The sequence below is a fragment of the Mya arenaria genome, chromosome 12, assembly GCF_026914265.1.
Source record: "Mya arenaria isolate MELC-2E11 chromosome 12, ASM2691426v1".
NCBI lineage: Eukaryota > Metazoa > Mollusca > Bivalvia > Myida > Myidae > Mya > Mya arenaria.
This window is the reverse complement of record NC_069133.1, coordinates 39,061,946-39,084,346: the sequence shown is the minus strand read 5'-3', so window position 1 is coordinate 39,084,346 and position 22,401 is coordinate 39,061,946. Positions and strand designations below refer to the sequence as shown.

Here is a 22,401-nt window from a genome sequence, read left to right as displayed (position 1 = left end):
ATAGAAAATCAACGAATGTTATGTTCCATAACATAAAGAAATGGGAATTGAAGAGTTAATGTTATAGTGTATGTATACCAAATCGTTGTCAATTGGCGGGTTATTGTCGAATAATAGGTTTTGTTTTGGTATTAGTTCTATAAGGGAGCTTAATGTTTAAAAAAAGTTATCTAATAGGCTGCATACATTCCTGGGGGATCGAACCCACAACACCTGGCTCTGTAGGCAGACACTCTACTGCGTCGCTATAATAGCTAGCTCTATGGCGAGACATAATAAGTGCATCTTCTACTCGGTCAATCACTGTGATTCACTAGAATTGTTTTCTGAAAGAACATTGTATTTTTGCATTTTGACTTGCGATATGGATTCTGACGTTCACAGACTTCATTTGAGATTTATTGCTGCGAGTATAATTCTTGCAAATTGCTTTTGAAGTTTCCTAGTATAAAATATATCGGTACAGGGAAGTTAATTTCACGTGTAGGAAACTTATCGCATAACTCTTTCATCGTACCTTATTGTTACAACCTAATCTCTAACAATTTAACCAAAGTGGTAGACCTCCAACAAGTTGTACGGTATCCAAATGATTTCCCAGCAATTGAGACTGTCTTGTTCACAGTAGGACCACTTAGCAAGCAACCATCAAGCTTTAATGCACTTGTCTGGAACATTCAAAGCATCCTTTTAAAGTGAATCCGAAAACAATTGCACCTATCACTCACTAGGTTGCTTCCAGTGTTCCTATTAACTTGATATATGAGTTTCAAATGAGTTGATGGTTTTTTCAACAACGTTAAAAGTTTCTGTTTCTATACAGCAACAAGTGTTTTGCCCTCCCGTGGTTTCGAACTGCGTCTGTATCACGTTATTACTTTGTTTCAATGTAACAGCATTGCGTCACCCTAGTGCAAGAACACAATAACTGCATAAAGAAATAGAAGAAGTTAATGAATTCTTGCAATAAGATGACGATTATTTTGAACATATTATTTGTCAAAAGGTTTAGACTGAAGATATCGATATACATTATATGCCCTTGCGCATTTGAGCATCATTGAAATAGAAAACTCTTCCAAAGGAGCGGACATAAACAATAAGTTATTTTATAGTTATTACGAACCCATTTGTTGCAATTGTTGTCTGTACCTTTTGTTTTTGTGGCATGTTCTGGTTCATTGATTGTTCACTTCTAGGAAGAGGGTACAGCTTATCAAATATTGCCAGTTTCTGACCACTGTGCGCAAGAGTGTGTTTTTTCCTTGTGCTGTAACCATTTTTATTTGCGTCGAACCAACCCTTGTGACACGTATTCCGGGTAAATCATATACTCGATCTTCATAATATGGATACCAAATTACAGTAACAATTGTGGACTAGATCACGGCCGATGTTTTATAATGTTTTTCTTTAACAATCGAGAAAAGAAATCAAAAGTACGTACCGTCTCACTGGACGCAGCCATTTTTAGTCCTTGGTTTAAAACACATGACCCACGTGGTCCTAAGCCTATTTTTAGATGTTACAAAGTGTGTACTATTTATTAATGTATACATGTTAGTCTTCAAATTCATCGAAATTCGTTTGGGAAAATCTATCTTGAACAGATGTACAAAAGTTTTTGTATGTGTCAATTCGTCTTCGTCTTATAATAGATGTGTCATCTACTACGTCTAATAATAGAAGTGTCATCTACTACGTCTAATAATAGAAGTGTCATCTGTGCTTCAAAAGTTACCTGCATGTTTCTGTTTCGCATACATGTTTTTGATGGTGTAACACGTGTAAGCAGAATGTTTATTTCACACTTACCTCTACCTTAAATAGAAAAGTTAGTATTGTTTTAAACACAATGGCATAACACTAATTAATGACTGATTTTTCACTATCAAATAACATAGCCCGTCTTCTGAATCCATTGAATATTATACATGTATAGCTTACTTGGCGAGCATATCGGAGAAGCCTTGGTTTATTTCCGTGCTGATCCTCCCTGCCAACGACTGCATTGTGCCAAAATTAATGTTGACACTTACTGTCCCGTGTTATCCTTGGTTGAAACTTGAGTAGGGTGCAACCGTGTTAGGCGTGTAAAACACAAGTCGTACACAGTTTCTTTGATATAAACACCCAGTTTGACATGCGATGCCGTGTATTGATAATTTTTGTATCGTTTGCTGTTTGATTGTTTTTATCTGTGTGATTCTTTGATGTAGGTAAAATTGGTCGGTTTTTGTACTAGCTGTAACCTTTTTAAAGAAAAACAGTTAGTATGTTAATTTGAGCATTGACTTCCTCTGATCTGAATGTTTTTTCTCTGATATCTATAAAGGATTTTACGACAAGTAGCCCCAATGACCGAAAAGGTAACACCGCAGGTGGTTGTATCAGATATGTATTACGTCTGACAAATGTTTTATCTGAACGTCAGACATAGAAGTTTTTTACTTTAGAAGTTCAAGGGGAATTTTGAAGCATGGGGGAAGTTACTTCAACATTGAATAGGAAATAACGCCAAAGATTAAAAGATTTTAATTTACCCCCCCCCCCCCCCCAAAAAAAAAAAAAAAAAAAAAAAAAAAAAAAAAATAATAATAAATAAATAAAAAATAAAATAAAGAAAAAATATATTGTTGTGACATCGTATACGTGACCCGCCCGAGAGAAGAGTTAGAAGGGGGTCAGAGCTGCTAAAATGGGCTCTGTGCCCGTCACAATGATTCGGTTTCAATGATTCACCCCCATGGTGGCCCAGAGCCCCGACTTAGACTTTCATCCCATCCGATTATAATCAGAGCCGAATGTTCAATTGATTTTTGATACGATATCTTGTTAAATTGGTTAGCTTTAAACCTTTAACGATATACGGGGTGTGGCTTCTCTAGTGTGTATTATCCTTCACGTCACTAAAATCATGCCACTTTTCAAGTGTTAGCTGGTGTGGGCAGAGGCGATCATTTAACAGGAGAACAAACAGCTCATGTTGATCGAATAGCAGTTCAATATTTACATGGGACAGAAAAAGACATTCCATTGACGAGACTACGAGGTCGCGAAAACTAACTTGCCCCGATGATAAGTCAATACCGAAGGTATTTCTCGAGTGAATCTTCCGCTCTTAAACTTCAAAAGGGCTGCTTACTGTTTGTCAAATCTTTAATACAATCTTAACTTCTGATATCACTGGAACAGCATTGACTGAAATGATTATTACTGGACCGCAGTTCAGATTTCAATGCATTTCATTAGGCGGACAGTCATTAGCCCCCGAGTAAATAATATAGTAAAATTGGCCCATTTTTAAATGTGGTAATAATTGCTCACACGACAATCGTTCAAAGATAGCGATTATTTTCGGAAAGCAGAAAAAATCATCAACTTTTGTTTTCAGCTTGTCAACAGTGAACAGCTTTGAAAATGTGTTTGATTATACTAAAAGGTAAATGGCATCTGTACTGGCTTTACGGTCATTTATTCGTCTTAAACATTTAATTTCGACTAAATTGATGGACGTGGAAGCAATGTTTAACAGTCTTAAATTACCTAAATCCACGTGGATCTGCGCCAGTACCTATGTACGCATTTAATAGAAATACAATAGTTCAATATCAAACGATTTTCACAATACATCTCTGACACCGGCTTACGTGTGGGTTTCGTCTGAAGCTGCTGTTTTCGCTACTAAATGGTTTATTGCGTCTCGACAAGTTAATTGCATAATCATATTTCATTTCAGACCTGTCTGCATATTTTCATTGTAATTTGCTGATAAGCCCAAGTGCAGACGTATTGTAGATTGTTAAATTTCACGAGGAATTAACGTTCGCGATTTTTACAATCGATCGGTATCCGAATAAAAACGCCGTGTTTACATACCCGAACCCGATAAGATTGATAATGATAATACTGCTGACTTATACTTTGTGACTCTCTAAAAACTTTTGCTCGCGTTTTCTGTTATCTTTGTAACAATGTTTCAATTTATCAATGGTTGTCCTTGTTAGCATTATGACTTAGCGAATTTAAAATCTCGTGAAATTGTTCGAGACCATAAAATTTCCAAAGAGGACCTCACGAAAACTATGTAACCTACAGCTTATCATAATCAAGGCCAATACAAAACCGTAGTTCAAACGCCGGGCGTGTATCCATATTAATTTAATAAAGTGGCGATTATGACAGAGTTAATATCATGATCCAGTTTCTATTAGCCTAGATTGTTCTTCTAATTTTTTCGGAAACAATAAAAACTCAATTATCAAGCTTATCTGAAGATACCAGATTATTGTGACGTAAGCCTACATCGACGCATCGAATTCTCTGGAAAGTACTATGTTTCTCTATTAAGAAAAGCACGTGTTAAAGGTACTAGCTCATGTTTCTGCCAAATGCACTATTTTGTATGACGTAATAAGGTTTGGCAAATCATTATGAGTGTTAAAACTAAGATAAAAAATAGCTGGAACTCATCAGTTAATGATGATAAATATGAGCTCAAATATCATCTTTGAAGACCACATGTTTTATTAGCGTTAATAACAGTTTGTTTTTGCGTGATTGGTTGATTGCCATTATCACGTGATGTTATCAATGTATTGTTAAAATGTAAAAAAATATCCATCAATTGTGAACTGTTGGCCTGGTGTTTCCTTTTTTCTTGGTGGGTTCGCATCACACTTAAACCAAAATACTTTTTTTACTATAAATTAAACTAGTTTCTGGTCCCAAAACATGAGCGAGTCCCTTTAAAACTCGTGCATTAAAGTTAAAGCTAGGGTTTTTCCATTTGTCAATGTGCATGCGTAACCCGTATATGACTACGATACTTGCGTAACGCAAGTTAACTTTTAAAAGGAAAGTTATCCCAAATTACATCTATCAAAGCCGTGGCCGAACATTCATTACGCAAAAACGCGCTTTCTTACAAGGCTGTTTCATAATAAACGCATCCTGAATTAACGAAAGTCGAACGTTTACGAATTGTAAAACAACTAGTTTCTTGTCAGTTAACCATGTGAGAACATGGTTTGTTAACGTTGAAGCAAATGGGGAGATATAAATAGAAACTTCATATCCAAATTCAGAGGTTATTCAAGATATCACTTGTCGAAAGTACATAAGAGTCATAGAGAGACTTATTTGTAATGCTTTTGGTAACGCCTATTATAAAATGCAAATCAAAGCACTTAATTACTGATATTTCTGTGAGCCGTATATGCTTAGATTCGATCAACCCCTCTTCAAGTACTTCCTAATGTTGTGAAGGATTGTCTTTGGTTAAGGGCTTTGGGTTATAGAGCAGTGACCTTCGCCACCAATGAAGTTGTTTTTTTACAATCAGTTTATGGGGAGTTTTTTTTAAATGTACACGAAATGAGTCACTCTAGTTTGGCGATCTTTTATGAAATAGAATGCGAAATAAATTGTAAAATCGGGTTAATATTTAGTTGTAAGCCGATGTATAAACTTTACAACTGAATATTTACGTCATTAAATGACGCTGTAAAAATATTCGATGTCATGGAAATTGGTACGCCATGGAACCGATTTTTTTCCCCTGTACTTGTTAGTATTTAAATGTTAAAAAGGTAAAAATGGTGTTGCTCTATTTATTGGCTCAAAGGTCTCTGGTATAAATAAACCCTTCACGTCATTGCATTCAACATTGATATTTTATCAGTATTTTGACTCGAGATCTCAAAACCACTTAAATAGAAGGACAATATTCGGTCAAAAAGAATAGTTAGAGTACTTGAAACGCACATGGCACAGCCGTGTCAAGCTGTTAACTCAGGAACCGCCATAAACAGGATGTTGATGATAGATCTAAATATTTCATTGACTAGCAGACCGATGCCATTTATGGCGCAAGGCGCCAATTGACAAAACCACGGTTTAGGAAACAATCAACTATATTATAGTGAATCTGTTTAAGTGTTACCGGAAATAGGGCGATGGTGGTTCGGTTTGCGCCGCGTAATTACCTTCTGAAGACTGTTGTCACGCGCCGCCGCCATCTTGAAATGCGGGGGCAGTTATAATTAGATGGCATACACCGGAAGTTAATATGACATGACCGGATATTGAAATATTTTACGTACGGTTTTTATTACAATGCATTGATAGATTTCTCTGATGTCTCGCCGATACTCAATTTATTTTTCATTGATAAATCTAATAATACTATTCAGCGCGCCATTATTAGAGAAGTAAACTGTGATAGCAGGCCCGAGTCCACAACAAATTGCTCCATAATTTATCAAGCTTGCCTTGTATCTTTTATCAGGGCATTTCCATTGATAACTAAAAACTTCATTGACGTAAACACAGACAGTTCATTGACGAAGATTATCGCTTTGTACAAATAAAATCTTCAAATGCAAACAGGCAATTGAAAATGCAAAACATGTTAATCGCAAGCACATGTCGCATGACTACGTTTTTGTAGTAAACTGCACATACTCCAAAGCATTTAAAAATGCAATTAAGCGATGTTCCAACCCATGTTTTTATATCAATGTAACCTTTATAAGACAAAATGATAGCCTATTATGTAAGAATCACAAATCTATCTGTTAGTTCCAAAGTCCAAAATTCCTGGTACTCGTTTCAAAAAAGATCAATCTTAGACGTAAATTGGATTTATCTTAGTTTCATATTTGTTTTTACTTTGTTGTATTTGTTTTCAATGTACTTTAGCTTGTATTCAAGATGAATAGATCGTTGAGAAAAATAAAACAAACCCACGTGTTGCTATGTGAAATGTTCGTAGAGATTTAAGAGATTTGAAGTTACGACTAAGATACCATTCAGTCCAAATGAAAACGATAATTGCGGGTTTTCAAATTCCACACAGCGGTTACTTCCCTTTGTCGTACAGTACTCACTGCCATGACGATATTCACGTGATGATGATGATGATCTCATTCACGTGACGTCATTCCAATAAAAGTAAAAACTGTCTTTCGTTTGAAATGTGAACTTCGAAAATAACATTAGTTGATTGAATCTCAGTAAAATATTGTCTGAATACGTATAAAAACTATTTTTAAAAGATAGTGTAGCTGATTTCCAGCTATTTTCGTAGATGTCAACGTCTGTTTGTCAATGAAGATCACTGCGTATGAAATTAGGGAGCTGTAACGTACATTACGGGAGTTAAACAAGTTCTGGCGGTCTATAACCGTGCAGAATAAAACAGAAAATGAAAATACACATGAAAAGAAAATGGCATTGTTATGCTTGATAAAACAAATCTTGTTACTGGTTTCTAAATGTAATCAGATGACCTATATTTTCTCCAAAATGATCAACTTAGACTAAGATGTCTGTTTCACCAAACATATTGACCAAAATAACCAATTCGATGGGTGAAAGACTTAACTGATATCGTTTTTAGCGACTTTAAGTGAACAATTAGATAGATACTTTTGACATTTATACTTCGAATGGTAATGTACAACAACATATTTGAATTCAATTCTGCTTCTTGTCTTTCAGCACCAACTAGAGAAATATGGGTACCTTCAATGTCAAGTCCAGAGCCGACACAAGCGGTCGTTTTTCCCGGACTTCTCCGAGGGTGGGGCCAAATACGGCGCTCTACTGGAAGGGAGCCTACCGCCATGCACAAATCGAGAAGTTAGAAAAGCTATTAAACAATATCAAAAGCAATACCATTTACCCGAGACGGGGGTTGTGGACAGACGGACAAAACGCTTAATGAGCACGTCACGGTGTGGGAACTCTGATAAGGACGAGGACTTAGTAGGTGAAGATTCTTTACAAGTGACTGAAGCTACAGATAGAACTAGTACTAGTGAATTGTTACATACTTTTGTAAAACAAAGTTCAGATAGTATTTCAAATAAGGGTTCTAACGGACCATCATTAAGTGATCATTTTAAAAGTCAGCCGTGGAAGCGGTCAGCTAGCAATACAAACTCCATGTTAAATGTCATATCCGGATCGTTAAGGTCTCGCAGAGATGCATCAACATCTAGTCTAGAACGAAGAAAAAGATACTTACACGATTATGTGAATAGATTAAAACTTGAAGACCCTATGTTGTTTAAACCTGAAATTGAGGGCGATAGTGATTCCAAAATTATTCAAATTAAGAAAAGATCTGTTGCAGTAACGGAACACATAGAAAAATCACAAGCTAGTGCGCTGCAAAGTTCGCGGTTTGCTGAAGATGGTCAGAAATTTGAAAAGCAGGTGATCAAATGGAGATTACTGGAGAGTGGGTACAGTACCCGGATACCCGTGGAGGAGCAGAGGTCAACCCTGGACCTTGCCTTCAGAATGTGGAGCGAGGTGATTCCACTCAATTTTCTGGAGGTGACGGATGGAGACATTGCCAGTGTGGATATCGAGGTCGCGTTTGGAACTGGTGAGTGGCTACTTAAATATTCTCCATCCAGCGATGCCATAATGTAGTAGAATGCTTCTGTATGTTTGTTGTATGTGTGTTTTGTGTGAGTTGTGAAGCTGTCAGGGGACTTGAGGCGAATTTCGGCTCTAGAAAGGGCCGAAAACACACTGGCATGTACTTGTATTTTCAAATGTATTGTTGGACATTCTTGGTAAAAAGAATCCATTGAAAAAAGTCCATTGTTAAGTCTAGCAGTTTGCAATCACAATAAAAAAACACACTATCACCTTAATGGCCAGTGAACTTGTCATAGACATATTCTGCACCGTGATGAAATAAAGTAGCCTTTTCTATGAGCCTTGGACATCCTATTGACCTTAAAATCGGTAAATTATCCGCTCAAATCATGTCTGAAACTTGCTTTGCAAAACATCACATTGCCTAAGTCAACCATAGCAGCGGCATTATTGAATTGCAAAACATAGTCTTGAATTTCTTGCATCGACCTTTTTAATCATGACTCCCGTAAAGTATTCTGAACTATTCTAAAACGTTACCTTGACATTGAAATGAACACTTGAACCATTTAAATGCTTATTTTTATACTTAAAAACGCCCTGATCTTTTAGCAATCGCCTTTATACAATGACCTTGTAAGTGATAATACAGCTTATGGTAATAAGATACTACTTACGTGCAAAACGCTTGCTTGTCAGTTGCGTATCAACAAAAAAATTAATCTTTGCACGTATCGGCAAAATCTGCTCTCATTAAATAAACATCTCATGTTCTTTTTTTTACAGTTTTTCATTAAAGGTTGCAATTTGCAATGCTGAATATATGTAGATAAGGTGTATTAAACAACCATAAAGTGATTTTCATGACTCAAGCAATTTTTTCATTCACCGTCTCGGGAATAAAGTGTTCTGTTCTATTTTCGGAGTTATTTACGACATCATCTTGCATATTGCCACACTTGATAGAAACCTAATTTCCTGTGAAACAATACATGTCAATTTCATGCTATTTTTACCCCTGCCATTACACCGCTATTCTGATGACATGCCTATTTTAACATTCTGTTTATTATGAGACAGAGACAGGAAATACTCTGGTTGCTGTGTCAGAAAAAGAAAATGGACACCTTAAATTTTTTATATAATATTCCATCGTATCCGTATTTTAGAGAGGCGTATTGGCCAAATTGGCGTAAAACATGTTTAATTAGATTATTTTTTTTAATATCAATCATTCGCATTTATACCTACAACGGTATACGGGATGGCAAAGCCTGTCTTTCAAATCCTTATAATTCACATTTACCGATATCATATTTTCTGCTTAGTCCTCTGCCTGGAAGCTGTTCCTATACGGTTTGACAAATAGTTGCGTTACAAAATATCAACGGATCTTAGCATCCCAAAGAAAGATCATCATAGCGTGTGGCTGTTTTTTCCCCCTTAAAACTAAATAATAACTCACGGCCTAGTTAGACACGGTAGGACTATAAATTGGCCGTGAAATGTTCGATATAAAACTCTCAAGAGAAACGTGTGGGCCTGATCTGAACATTAGAAGAACGATCGCTAGTCTTGTAATAGGAAATTTATGGGCAATTTGATTTTATTCCTGGGTGATATTAATTGGTCTTGTTAAGATATGGTTTATTTTCGGTGGAAGAAATGTTTGCATGACACTTAATTTTCTATAATAGGTGCTTAATTAATAAATATTTCCCATTCTGTTACCGGAAGTGATGCCTTTTCTGAGCCAGTTCCGGTAAAGCTCGATACATGAGCGTCATAATTCGTTTGATTTGAATAAACGATTCATTAAGGCTGAAATAACTGCAACAAGTCTATGAGAACGGCTTCCTGCCAACTTGATCTATAAAAGCAAAATGAATTCGATTTTTGAAAATTTACTACCTGCATTTTATCGCCTGCTTATAATTGAAATAAAAACAGTAAACTGGCGTACTGGTTTGGACAATTTGCCATTATTTGTTGCCTCAACAGAAACGTTAAGCTTATAATCATGTCAAAATGTGTACATTCAAAACATACCTGGTGCATATTATTTTCGTCCTGAATATTTAGTTTTATTTTCGGACGCTTATTTGCATGTTTTTAATGATTATGAGAACAGCAACATTAAAACAACCTGTTTGATAATTGTTTCCATCAGTTTGTTTGTTTTTTGTTTGTTTTCATTTTCATTAAAGGGACTTGCTCGCAGATTTCATGTGAGCAAAGTTTCTTTAAAAGCTTTGTTGAAATTGAGTTATATCACTTTATTGTGAACACACATCAAATAGCAACTGGTAAATACTTTTTTGAACCTTAGTTTTTAAATCTAAGTCTTATATCATGCAATATTCAAAAAGCGTTACTACATCTTTTTTTTCTTCTTTTTTTTTTTGGGGGGGGGGGGATATATAACATCTTCAATCAATAATGACAAAATCAATAAAGCTCTTTTATGGACAATCGATGATGTTTGATCATCAAAAATGACAATTTTTGTTCAAATTTCAGAAATGTTTCTTTTCATGGAAAAATTAGCAGTTTCAATGTATGACCGCAATAACACGTGAAATAGTCCCTTTAAATTTTAAGTGATAATCAGATACAGGAACTCGAACAACATAATCAGACACCCGCTCAAGGTATCAGTTTAAATTTTAACACGTATCTTTAGGAACAGTCTAGCAGATTTTCTTGCTTTGATCGTCGAAGATATATTTACCGAAATACAGATAATTGTTTCGTTTTTTAAAGATTTTAACAGTGTCTGTCGATAATGGAATCAAAAATGCGATATGCCAGAATTGGGGGATAATTTTTATGCATTTTGAATTCAGTTTGTTCCATGACATTTATAATAAAATCGGTCGAGTATCTTACAAGAATCATAACAAAACCTAATGTTATATGAAGGCCGTTCTGCTAGGGAGGTCCGGGGGCATGCTCCTTCCGGTAAACATATTTCTCTCAAATGCGCGCATGAGCCGCTCCCGGCGTAAGCTATAATTGCGTCACCCACAAAACCGATTTATTCTATTTATACAAGGTGTGCTTCAGCGTGAATGTAAAGCACCAGTCAATTGTAAGCACGCCCCCCCCCAGGTCCGGGGGTATACCGGGGATAGCCGGGGAAATGGGTCGTGTTTTTACCTTTCAGGTGGCCCCGCAGTGCCGGGTGAATGCGGTGGTTTTGTCTTCGCTTTAAATATAGCGGGGAATGGGCCTTACCTAGGGTCCCTGGGGTGCGGGGGCATTTGGCGGGGATATTACGATCTGTTCGTCCCCGCAGGGCGGGGATTTTAGCCGGGGTTGGCTGGACCGAAAGTCAAAGTCCCCGCTATTCCCTGGACCTGGGGGGGGGCGTAGTTACAATTGACTGGTGCATAAAGTTTCATCACGGGGGCAGTTGGTGATGTAACTGTTTCGTAACACGTTGCCAAGGACAACGTTCAATAACTAGCATGCGGTATAAGTAAATAGCGCTGTTATTTATCCGCACGATAGTTATATTACCCCTAAGCCCTGCCTCCCTGTTACCGTTCCGATATGGGAATTAATGCATTATCGAAAACAAAGAAAATATATGGTCACTTTAAATAATTCGAATGCCGGGAAATACAGTGCCTATCATATTAATAATATAACCATTTGAAGGAACCATTTATGTGTTGATGCCAGGTAAAAGAAATATCCAAACATTTTGACAGCCGACCAATATAAGGCCATACCAAATTAATTATTTGTTATCTAACATTTTGGTATTAAAATATTAGGATGGATTAAGCGTTTTCTTCAGATACTTTGTGGGTGGGAGTGGTCTAGTGGAATGGATGAACGCCTCTCACTCAAGAGATCGTGGATTCGATCCCTACCAAAGAAACCTAGAAAATATACAGTACTCTTTCGACTCAATAAAAAACAGCTTTCCTCACAATGGTGCTAGATTTTTTTAGTATATACAATCAAACCTGGTCGGACGGACACCTGTATTTAACGGCAACCTGTATTAACCGGACACTTCAAATGTTCTTCATACGTTTATACTTTATAAAGTACTTGCACTAAGCGGTCGCAGTCACTACTATTTGATCACATGAAGCCTTGTTAACACTTATTTTTGGGGCACTATATATTGGCCACGATAAGAAGTGAATGTTAATGTGAATTTAAAAATAGGAACATTTCCAAAAACAAAATACATTAAATTATTTTCTCAAAAAGGGGATAAAATGGGATAGGTTGTTGACATGATCAGCATTTTCGCAGACGCATTACATGAAATGTGACTGGTGATGAGCTGGTGATAGTCGAGAACACTCCTAACACATAACACTAAAAGTGTTACACCGCCAAATGGCACGTGGGAGGAATGCCAGACTCTCTGGAATCTGCATAATCCGAATATCATTTCATGACAATGAAATCATGATGTGTCCATTAGCTCATTTGCGCAGAAATGCTTAGAAATTCCTTAATAACCGATCCCATCCGTAATCATTTGGATGTCACCGGATGTAGGCGACAGCTTGTGGATTGGATTTCGGCTGTTTGTGCCAACCGGGAGAAGATATTGTTATATCAATTAGCATAGAATATATATACTCAATATTTGCCAATAGCAATGGTGACGGAATGTGTATTCATCTTAATATATCCCCTTATCACAAAAAGACAGACAGCCAGGCGGCCATACAGACAGGCAGCCAGCCAGCCTACCAACCAGGCGAACGGAGGGACAGACAGACAGACAGACATACATACAGACACCCAGCCAGACAGACAGGCAGCCAGCCAGCCTGCGAACCAGACGGACGGAGGGACAGACAGACAGACAGACAGACAGACATACATACAGACAGACACCCAGCCAGACAGCCAGTCAGCCAGACGGACGGAGGGACAGACAGACAAACAGACAGACAGCCAGGCAGACATACAGACAGACACACAGCCAGCCTACCAACCAAACTGACTGAGAGAATGATAGACAGACAGCCAGGCAGACATACAGACAGACACACACCCAGCCTACCAACCAGACGGGCGGAGGGACAGACAGAAAGACAGTAAGGCAGACATACAGAAAGACAGCCAGCCAGCGTACCAACCAGACGGGCGGAGGGGCAGACAGAAAGACAGCCAGCCAGCGTACCAACCAGACGGACGAACAGTAGGACAGACAGACAAACAGACAGGCAGACAGCTAGTCAGCCTTCCAACCAGATGGGCGGACAGACAGACAGACATTGCAGGGCAGAGCAAATAGCGCAGGACAAGGCAGAACAGACAGATATACAGACACTAGAGGCACGTTTTCGCTTCCTCTTAAAATGAACACCAATTTTTATTTATATGTCTACACAATTTGGTTAAATACATGAGTAATATTGAACGAAATGTTTTATTTATAACATGACTCGAAATTGCGACTTTCGTTTGCGGGATTACACGTCTGATCTTGTTGACGGGTTGGTCATCAGCCGACGATTCAATGCATTAACATTTCTCATTTATTTCTGTTGATTGGTTTACGAAAAACTCGCTTAAACCACAATTTGTATTTTAATGATGATTTATTATACAACTGTTCAGGTGTTAAATGTTATTAATTTTTTGCTTAATTAGTTAAATCATGAAGTGCAAGTCCGTTTAATTTCTAAGAAAATGTGCATGACAAATCACACAAATGCAGAAATAATTTGTAAATTTTGACATTAACGGGCTTTATTGCGACAGTTTAAAAACTAAAAGTAAGAAACAAGAAAACTTAAAACGCTCTTGAAAATAATTAAGACGCGCGGTTCTTAGCTCTTGACAGAATACTGTCAAAACAAGAAAGAAGCCGTGACTTTTAATTTAAGACTAAGGAAAATTGCCCAAAAGTTTAAATGATAGATGTATCTTTCTTGACATATAATTGTCTATTTTAATTTTACTCGTTTCGTAACCTGAACAGATGTTACACTGCGTATCTTTTAATAGGTATATTCCATATGGTGGTGTCAACGGGAATATCGTTCGTAAGCTTTATTTAGACAAATCTAGGAGTCATTAATTATTGAGGCCACACGAATATTTTGTTTCGTTGTACAGGTTTAACAGCGAGCGAGCGAAATAAAACTATAAATAAAATGTTTCTTTTCCCTTAAGACCTGTGCGGGCGAATGCGAGAAATAATTTTTCATATAGTGAATATTTTGAATAATAATCCTGGCCATTGACAACATTATATATCTGTTTTAATGCAGGATAAAGGAATTACCCCACCAAATAGTCATGTTATAAATCTCTTTCAAGTTTCAGTCTTCCGGAAGTTGTCGCAGACATATAATTCTATATTATTATGTTTTTGTGTGACTGTAGATGGATGCATGAGAAACAGTTTTTAGCATTTGTTTTACTTTTTCTGAGAAAAAACGTGCGGTCGCTTAAAAAAGTTTGTTTTCTTTTGCATTTTTTTTGAAAAATAGGTGCGTAAGTTCGTTCAACGAAACATCGATTATGCGTAGCCTTGTCGTGATTAATATTTTGTGCTTTAAATACACATGTGACCGACACTATGAACAGCGACTTTTATTGTTAAACATAAGAAAATGTGGTCCCCAATATAACCAGTATTGTCAAAACGCGTACATTACCGTCAACAATTTTCCCGTCGTAACTTCACGTCTGAATTAATGAGAATGCACTGTGTCGTTTTGTTTAACTTGTGTTTGTTCACTAGACACGATTCCTATTTTAAAACAAAACGTTAATTTTTGTTTGTCTGGTCGTGGTGGGTTTTGTTTTTTCCCGACCGTAGACAAAATAGCCGTTATATCCAGGTGTTCAAACATGCGCACGTGCTGTTGATCAGAGGTTTCCAAGCGTTTGTCTGTTTGCCTGCTGATCAAAACGTTTCTGGTTGGCCCTAAAAGAACATCAAAACGATAAAGGAATAAAACCCGTCCAGAACCTGATCTTAGATCATATCTTTAACATATTCTTATCTCCAATTAAAATTGCCGATCGAAGCAAAAAAAACCTTTTTTGGGGAAAAAAAATAAAAGAACAAAAACTGACCGATATTTTAGTGATATTAAAATGACTAATAATGAAAAAAAAAGTAATCAACGCGTTCGACAAATTAAAACTTGAAGAAAAGAAAGAAATTACGTAATTTGTTTTAAAGATCTAATATGTCGATAACACTGTGGCATAACGAATTAATCAACAATAATTAATCATGTTTGTAATAAATCGGCATCGCCGCGTTTATCGTTCATATATTCTCCATATAAATAAACGACTATTACGGCACGAAAAGGAAACAAATTGATACACAGTGATCTCCCCTGAAGAGAATAAGTGAACTGCATGGAGTCGGAATAAACAAGTCATACGCATAAATATGTAAGATCACTCGGAACACTTCGGCAATCTCCGCCATACGACGAGCCTCTGACGTATGCCGGTGCATTAGTAAAAGTAGTTCGTTAAATTAATAATAAAAATATTAATTAAGTGTATTTTAATTTTTATTACTAAGTTCGAATTGAATAGTGAAATGAATCGTTGCATAAACCAGTATACAAATTATTAGAAGTAAAGACCTAAGGCTTTATTTTTAAATTATTTTTTGGCTAAATTGAAATTACTACGCGATCTACGTGCAGCGTAGTTAAATGTGAAGAATTCTGACATTGTCAACCGTCCATATACATTCGAGGTTGCTTTCGGATGAAAATGTCCTAGGTCCTCTTATTGACATAATACAGATGGATCATTGTTTTAAATTAATAATCTAAAAATTTCTTAATGGCAACAAGTTGAATTTCTGGATTTCCTCAGATGTTTGTTCATTTCTAATGGTGGCTATATTTACGTCCTCTTATCAACAATTGAACGATACGATCGCTTTTTCGACACTTTATTTTTTGTCAGTTAAAACATTTATTTGATTTTGCAAGCAAAAACGGTCAAATTTATTTTTAGCACTGACGGAAATTTTTCATCGTACGTTATTCTTTCGTATGAACGCTGATTAGATCGCTCATAATATTTACACAAATATGAAACAGAATAACGACCACATGACACGTCGATAACAACAATGAATGGCTTATCGAATAAGATCTTTATTGGAAATGGCCCCAGCACCCCGACAGCAAAAAAAGGTTGGCAGAGGGTTGCAACCGGCGCGTCTCCACTTTAATTATTCAAGTGGCCGTTTCATTTCAATATGGAAGGAAATATATGCTTAAAATACACAGCATGTACAACGTCAAATGTTTTGGGGTGAAAATCCATCACAACCAAACACCCCAAACCACCACAGACCTTTTTTTTGGTTCTTGTGGAAGGCGGTGCATATCCAAAGTTGAGCCCCAACGCACTTTCCCTTTATTGCGAAATCCTGGAACCGCCCCATGCAAGAACGACTCAAGAGAGCAGACAAACACAGTTTGTTTACCACTACCAAACGACACACTTTATTGATACTCAGGGACAAATATCCCGGCCCACTACCTCTCAGAATGTTTTCGTTTGTGTTAATAACTCACAAGATTAAACCGCCCTCATTCTGGCAAAAACAATTTGGTCAAAAAGCGCAATGTTTTAATCAAGTACCATTAAGTCGTCCGAATTCACTTGAAAAATAATCGGATTATAAATCAAATAAATAAAATAATATCAGGCGTATTCTTATATCATATATCAGTGGATCAATTTTAGTAAATAAAGTACCTTCGACAAAAAACCTTCGACAATTAAGTTGACGGAGTAGTACTTTTCTCATTGATTATTATAATGTAAATAAAATTGTGTGTATTTTCTTTGTTTTCCAGGTTCTCATCAGAACTGCAAGCGGGACTTCGACGGCCATGGCGGCGAAATCGCCCACTCGTTCTCTACCGGAAATATGCATTTTGACGACGACGAGTTCTTTCAGACCATGAATGCGCACTCAACAGATGGAATCTACCTTCTGCGCGTGGCCGTGCACGAGATCGGTCACGTGCTGGGTCTACTCCATACCGACAAGAAGTATTCGATTATGTACGCCATTTACGAAAAGGAACACTCGGGTCCCGTGTTTGAGCTTGGATGGGAGGACCGAAAACTCGTGCAACAGTATTACGGTAAGTTGAACACAAGAGCTCCGCGGGTCGACCGCCAACGTCCGTCTGCGTTTTCTTCTCAACTGAACAAGGGCATACTTCGACAACTTTACCAGTTACATATGGCCTTGCTATATATGTGTGTATTGTCTCTGAGAACATGCCTAACCAAGTTCCATTTGAATATCCTGAATGCGTTTAGGGTTATGGCCAACTCTAAGGTTTTTGAATTGCGACGCAGACGACGAAACCGACGACTATCTCAACACACCGACGCTTTTCCTTCGAAAAATCGACGACCTCATAAAACGACTGGTCAATAGCCAAATCGATTGATTGCAAATAGTCGGGGTTGTTTCCAGTTAATGCATTGGCTAATGCAATCACGTGGTATTGTTTATTTGAAAAATAATGATTCATTAAAACGATTCGATTGGTTAGTAGTTATTATTGGATAAATACTGACCAATCTGAGCATTTTGGAAAACTTTGACCAAACCGTTTTTGCAGGAGACCCATTTTTGGCATTTCTTAGCAGTGTCACATTTCCTTCATTTAAAATTGTGTTTTTTTACATATTTTCTGACCAGGCGTCTGCAAAGGCAAGTTCAACACTGTTTTCGACTGGGTCCGTAGAAATGACCGCGGAAAGTACATCTTCAATACCTACTTCTTCCGACAACAATACTACTGGATGTACGAAAATCATGCCAACCGAACGCGCTACGGGGACCCACTTCCGATCACGAACGAGTGGCGAGGAGTTCCGGACGAGCCCGACGGCTATGCCCACGTGCTTATAATCACTGTGGACAATAATATCGTCGACGATGCTTATTTCTTTAAAGGTATGCAATTTATTGATTTAAATGTTCTTACAAAGATTTATATACACATATACTTTACTCCGTAGTAATACGTGTTCGTTTGCATATTTCTAAATTGCAATGCATTTTACATCTGAGATTTCATCATCTAGACCATAATGGTAAATTAGGTCATTTTGAGGGGTTTAAACCAAAATGTTTTATATGCATCTTTATCTAAATTCACTTAAAACATTTTCGCTTTCAATCCTTGAAACATAACACAACAGATGGTTGTAATAAAACATTGTAAAATGAATGGACTTTTTTGGAGTTATGGCAGGAAATCTCTACTAAAGTGTTAAAATAGTTCGCTAATAATTAATGCCTTTTCAAATGTGCAGTAGCAAAAATGTATCATAAGAGATAGATTCAGAATGAACGACATTAAGAAAAATAAACGGACAAGATTTTTTTCAAGACCATTGAAATAAAACACGCGACAACCATCCGTCTTAAACATAAATGTTTATAAAACAAAACATTATTTTTATCCAAATAAACAGCGGCATAACATCATTAATTTGCGTTCGCATTTAAGCGTTGACATAATAAATGACTCACACACATTCAAATGAGCGAAATGGAGTTTCGTTGTTTCAAATGTGACATTTCGCTTGTGTTCCGCTTTTAAAAGCAACATCGCATGTCAAAAAACTGTTAATGTGGACATGAAACGTATTTATTGTCACTAACTTTGTACGGCGTGGGTGTTTAATGTTTTCTTAACTGGACAATGTCTGTATTTTGACAAAAGGTCATCTGTGCGGTACTTTTAGTTTTGCAAAGAGTCCACGGATTGGCCAAGTACGCGGAAACAAGGATTTTTACCTAGTCACTGTCAATTGACGTCATTTCATTTGTATGGCCAGAATTGGAGTGCAATTTGATCAAATGATTGGTCTTTTCACGATGATGTTATGATGATTATTAAAAAAAAAGTGAAAAGACCAATTTGGTAACGTGCCCGTCTGTGTAATAACGCAATTAGCAAACAAACTATTTGCTTTCGTTAAACTGTCGTTAAGATAATCATATGATAAAATTGCTATATCATTTTGGCCATACAAATGAAATGACGTCAATTGACAATGACTTACGAATGATTACGAAAGTGCGTTACATCAATTTGAAAAAGGAAAAAAATAACATGGCCAAAAATGGCATTAAAGTCGAGCGCTAAGCTAAAAAATGATATCAAAATAAAAGGAAGATCAGCTAAAGTAAGCATTGCTTCTTGTGCTAGATAGCTTAGTGAGCCTAAATTGAGCACTTGATAACTACAAAGTCGTCGGCCTCGAACCTATAAATCCCTCCAAATACACCTCAGAGCTCAACATGGTAGTTCCATTTTCCATTTTTTCCCTTGGGAGGCCCTCCGAACCCCAAATTGGTTAAAGGGTTAGTCCCCCTCCCACACCCGCCCCTTTCGTGCGAAACATTCACTAAAGCCTGGCTACGCCCCTGGTATTATTTCTACAAGTATGATGAAGGGACCTTTGACTCCATCACAATGCTATTGCCTTTCAAACGCAGATCTGATTTGTGCACGTATGATAACGGGAAATAACTCTCCCCTATTTTCCTCTATAACGATGCCATTATCTTTCAAACGCGGATTTCTACATGTATGATAACGGGAAATAACTTCCATTTTCGTTATAGTCACGATGGTATTCTCTTTCTAACGCGGATTAATACACGTATTATAACGGAGAATAACATTCCCCTTTCGATATCGTAACGATGCTATTATCGGATTTTCACACGCATGCTAAAGGGAAATAACATTCCCCTTTCGGTATCGTCACGATGCTGCGCGGATTACTACATGTATGATAACGAGAAATAACTTTCCCCTTTCGGTATCGTCACGATGCTGCGCGGATTACTACATGTATGATAACGGGAAATAACTTTCCCCTTTCGGTATCGTCACGATGCTACGCAGATAACTACATGTATGACAACGGGAAATAACTTCCCCTTTCGGTATCGTAACGATGCTATTATCTGATTTTCACACGCATGATAACGGGAAATAACTTCCCCTTTCCATACATTCCCGATGCTATTAACTTTCAGACGCAGATTACTACACGTATGATAAAGGGAAATAACTCCCCCCTTTGGTATCGATGCTATTATCGGATTTTCACACGCATGATAACGGGAAAGAACTTTCCCCATTCCATATATTCCCGAAGTTATTAACTTTCAGATGCAGATTACTACACATATGACAACGGGAACTACTTTTACCCTATGGACTTTTACATGTATGTTATATACAAGTAAACCTATATCCTTAGTCATAACAGTTTATCTGACCACATATTATATTATCTTCCAGACGAGGATGTGTACAAATATGATAACGCCAATGATAGACTGACTGAGGGATGGCCCCGGAAAATTCGTGACGTGTTCCCGGCGAAAGTCGGTGGCGAGCCAATCCCTAATAATCTCGACTCGGCGTTTTTCGATATTCGGGACAAAAACCTGTTTTTCTTCAAAAACGACTTGGTAAGTGAATAAATGTATTATATAAATAGTCAAACTTCGTTCTCTATTCATACCTAACTACGTTCATGCCCTTTGTTCGACTGCGTTAGTCAAACGAAAGCCGTTTTTACTTTCTGTTTCACTTTGATGAAGTCCAACCTGCCATTCGTACAATTCATATATGTTTTTGACAATAGTGACGACGGTTTCGCTTCATTCTGAATGTGTCTACGCCATATCCAAATATGCGATTTTCCAGTATTACAACGTATATAGGTTTAGTGTTACCTTTTTGAACCTAACTGCTGAACTATTGCAGTCATAGATCTCTACACATTGAATAAAGACGGACGAAAAAAAAGTGTTCGTTATATCCGGAGATTCGTTATATCCGGAGTCGTCATGTCCGAAATCGTTTTATCCGGTGTTTACTATATCTGCATCAAATATTATTCCAGGTGTACGTGTACGATCCTTTAGAAGCGGAAGACACCCGAGGATGCTGCGTGCGCAAGCGCAAACTTCAGGAGGAGTTTCCCGCAGTAGAAGGGAGCGAACCCCTACCGGACAACTTGGACGCCGTGTATTATTCCCACGTGAACGAGTCCATGTATTTTATCAAGGGGGAAGACGTCTGGCAGAACGTTCACTTTCACGTTCGACAGATACATATATCAAACGGGGTGAAATATATCGGAAAGTGGTATGAGAAATGGTTCGATATTTGTGACGTCACAACCCATTCTACGCACGTGTTTGATTTCAAGAAGAATTCATGATTATCGGTAACAACTCTGAACTATTCCAATAAGTTTTAAATTCAAAATTGATTGAAACGTGTTAAAATGAAAATCAGTATAAGCTAGAATTGCTTCCAATGCAAAATAGATAGTTCGAGGATGGACACAGTTGGGCATGCGCATGCGGGTCATGTGATCTTTTGTCCGTGTGCTTAAACATTAAATGATGACGTCATAATAAAAAATGGCGTCACAAACAAAAACGCTGCACGCATGCGCTGATTTATTTTGGCGCCTGCTAGTTTTCAATCGCAGTTTACAAAACAGCAATGGGTAAAAAACATGTTTTTAACCTTTTTGTGTGTAAAGAATTGACAAAAGAAACAAACGCGTGATGTTAGCTATCATTGTTAATTGCTGAAGATGGTACTGTATTACTAATGGAGAAAACGTGAAAAAACGTGAGATAGTAAACTCATGGCGTTATTCACAAAGGGAACATTACAATGACTAATGCGTCTGGCAGATAACTATTAACAGACAGACACTCGTAGATGGACAACCAAAGATTAATTTATCAGTATTTTGCTGAAAGAACGCTGAGGAGGTTGAGATTAAATAGGCTTGTTGTCTGAAATGCTGAAGTTAAGAGAGAGTGTGTTCGGATTGCCTGCTGAGGCTGTGAGGCGTCCCTGGTGTAGGCAAAGCATGTTTTGCACATACAGCCAGAAGATGTGACTATATATGACACAACGTCGCTGTGATTTTCTTCGTTGACTGTGA

The 22,401-nt window shown here is 37.4% G+C and overlaps 1 protein-coding gene across 1 annotated transcript in view; it reads left to right on the top strand.

The window, feature by feature from the left end:
• The window catches only part of LOC128212068 (matrix metalloproteinase-21-like), a 39,660-nt gene that overhangs the window by 14,527 nt on the left and 2,732 nt on the right, over positions 1-22,401 (top strand). Inside the window, exons 2-6 of the mRNA XM_052917314.1 lie at positions 7,504-8,398; positions 17,235-17,528; positions 18,098-18,355; positions 20,727-20,899; positions 21,337-22,401. The exon at positions 21,337-22,401 is cut by the window's right edge and continues 2,732 nt beyond it. Coding sequence (XP_052773274.1) covers positions 7,504-8,398; positions 17,235-17,528; positions 18,098-18,355; positions 20,727-20,899; positions 21,337-21,657 — 1,941 coding nt within the window. The 3' untranslated portion in view covers positions 21,658-22,401. The remainder of the gene's footprint in view (positions 1-7,503; positions 8,399-17,234; positions 17,529-18,097; positions 18,356-20,726; positions 20,900-21,336) is intronic.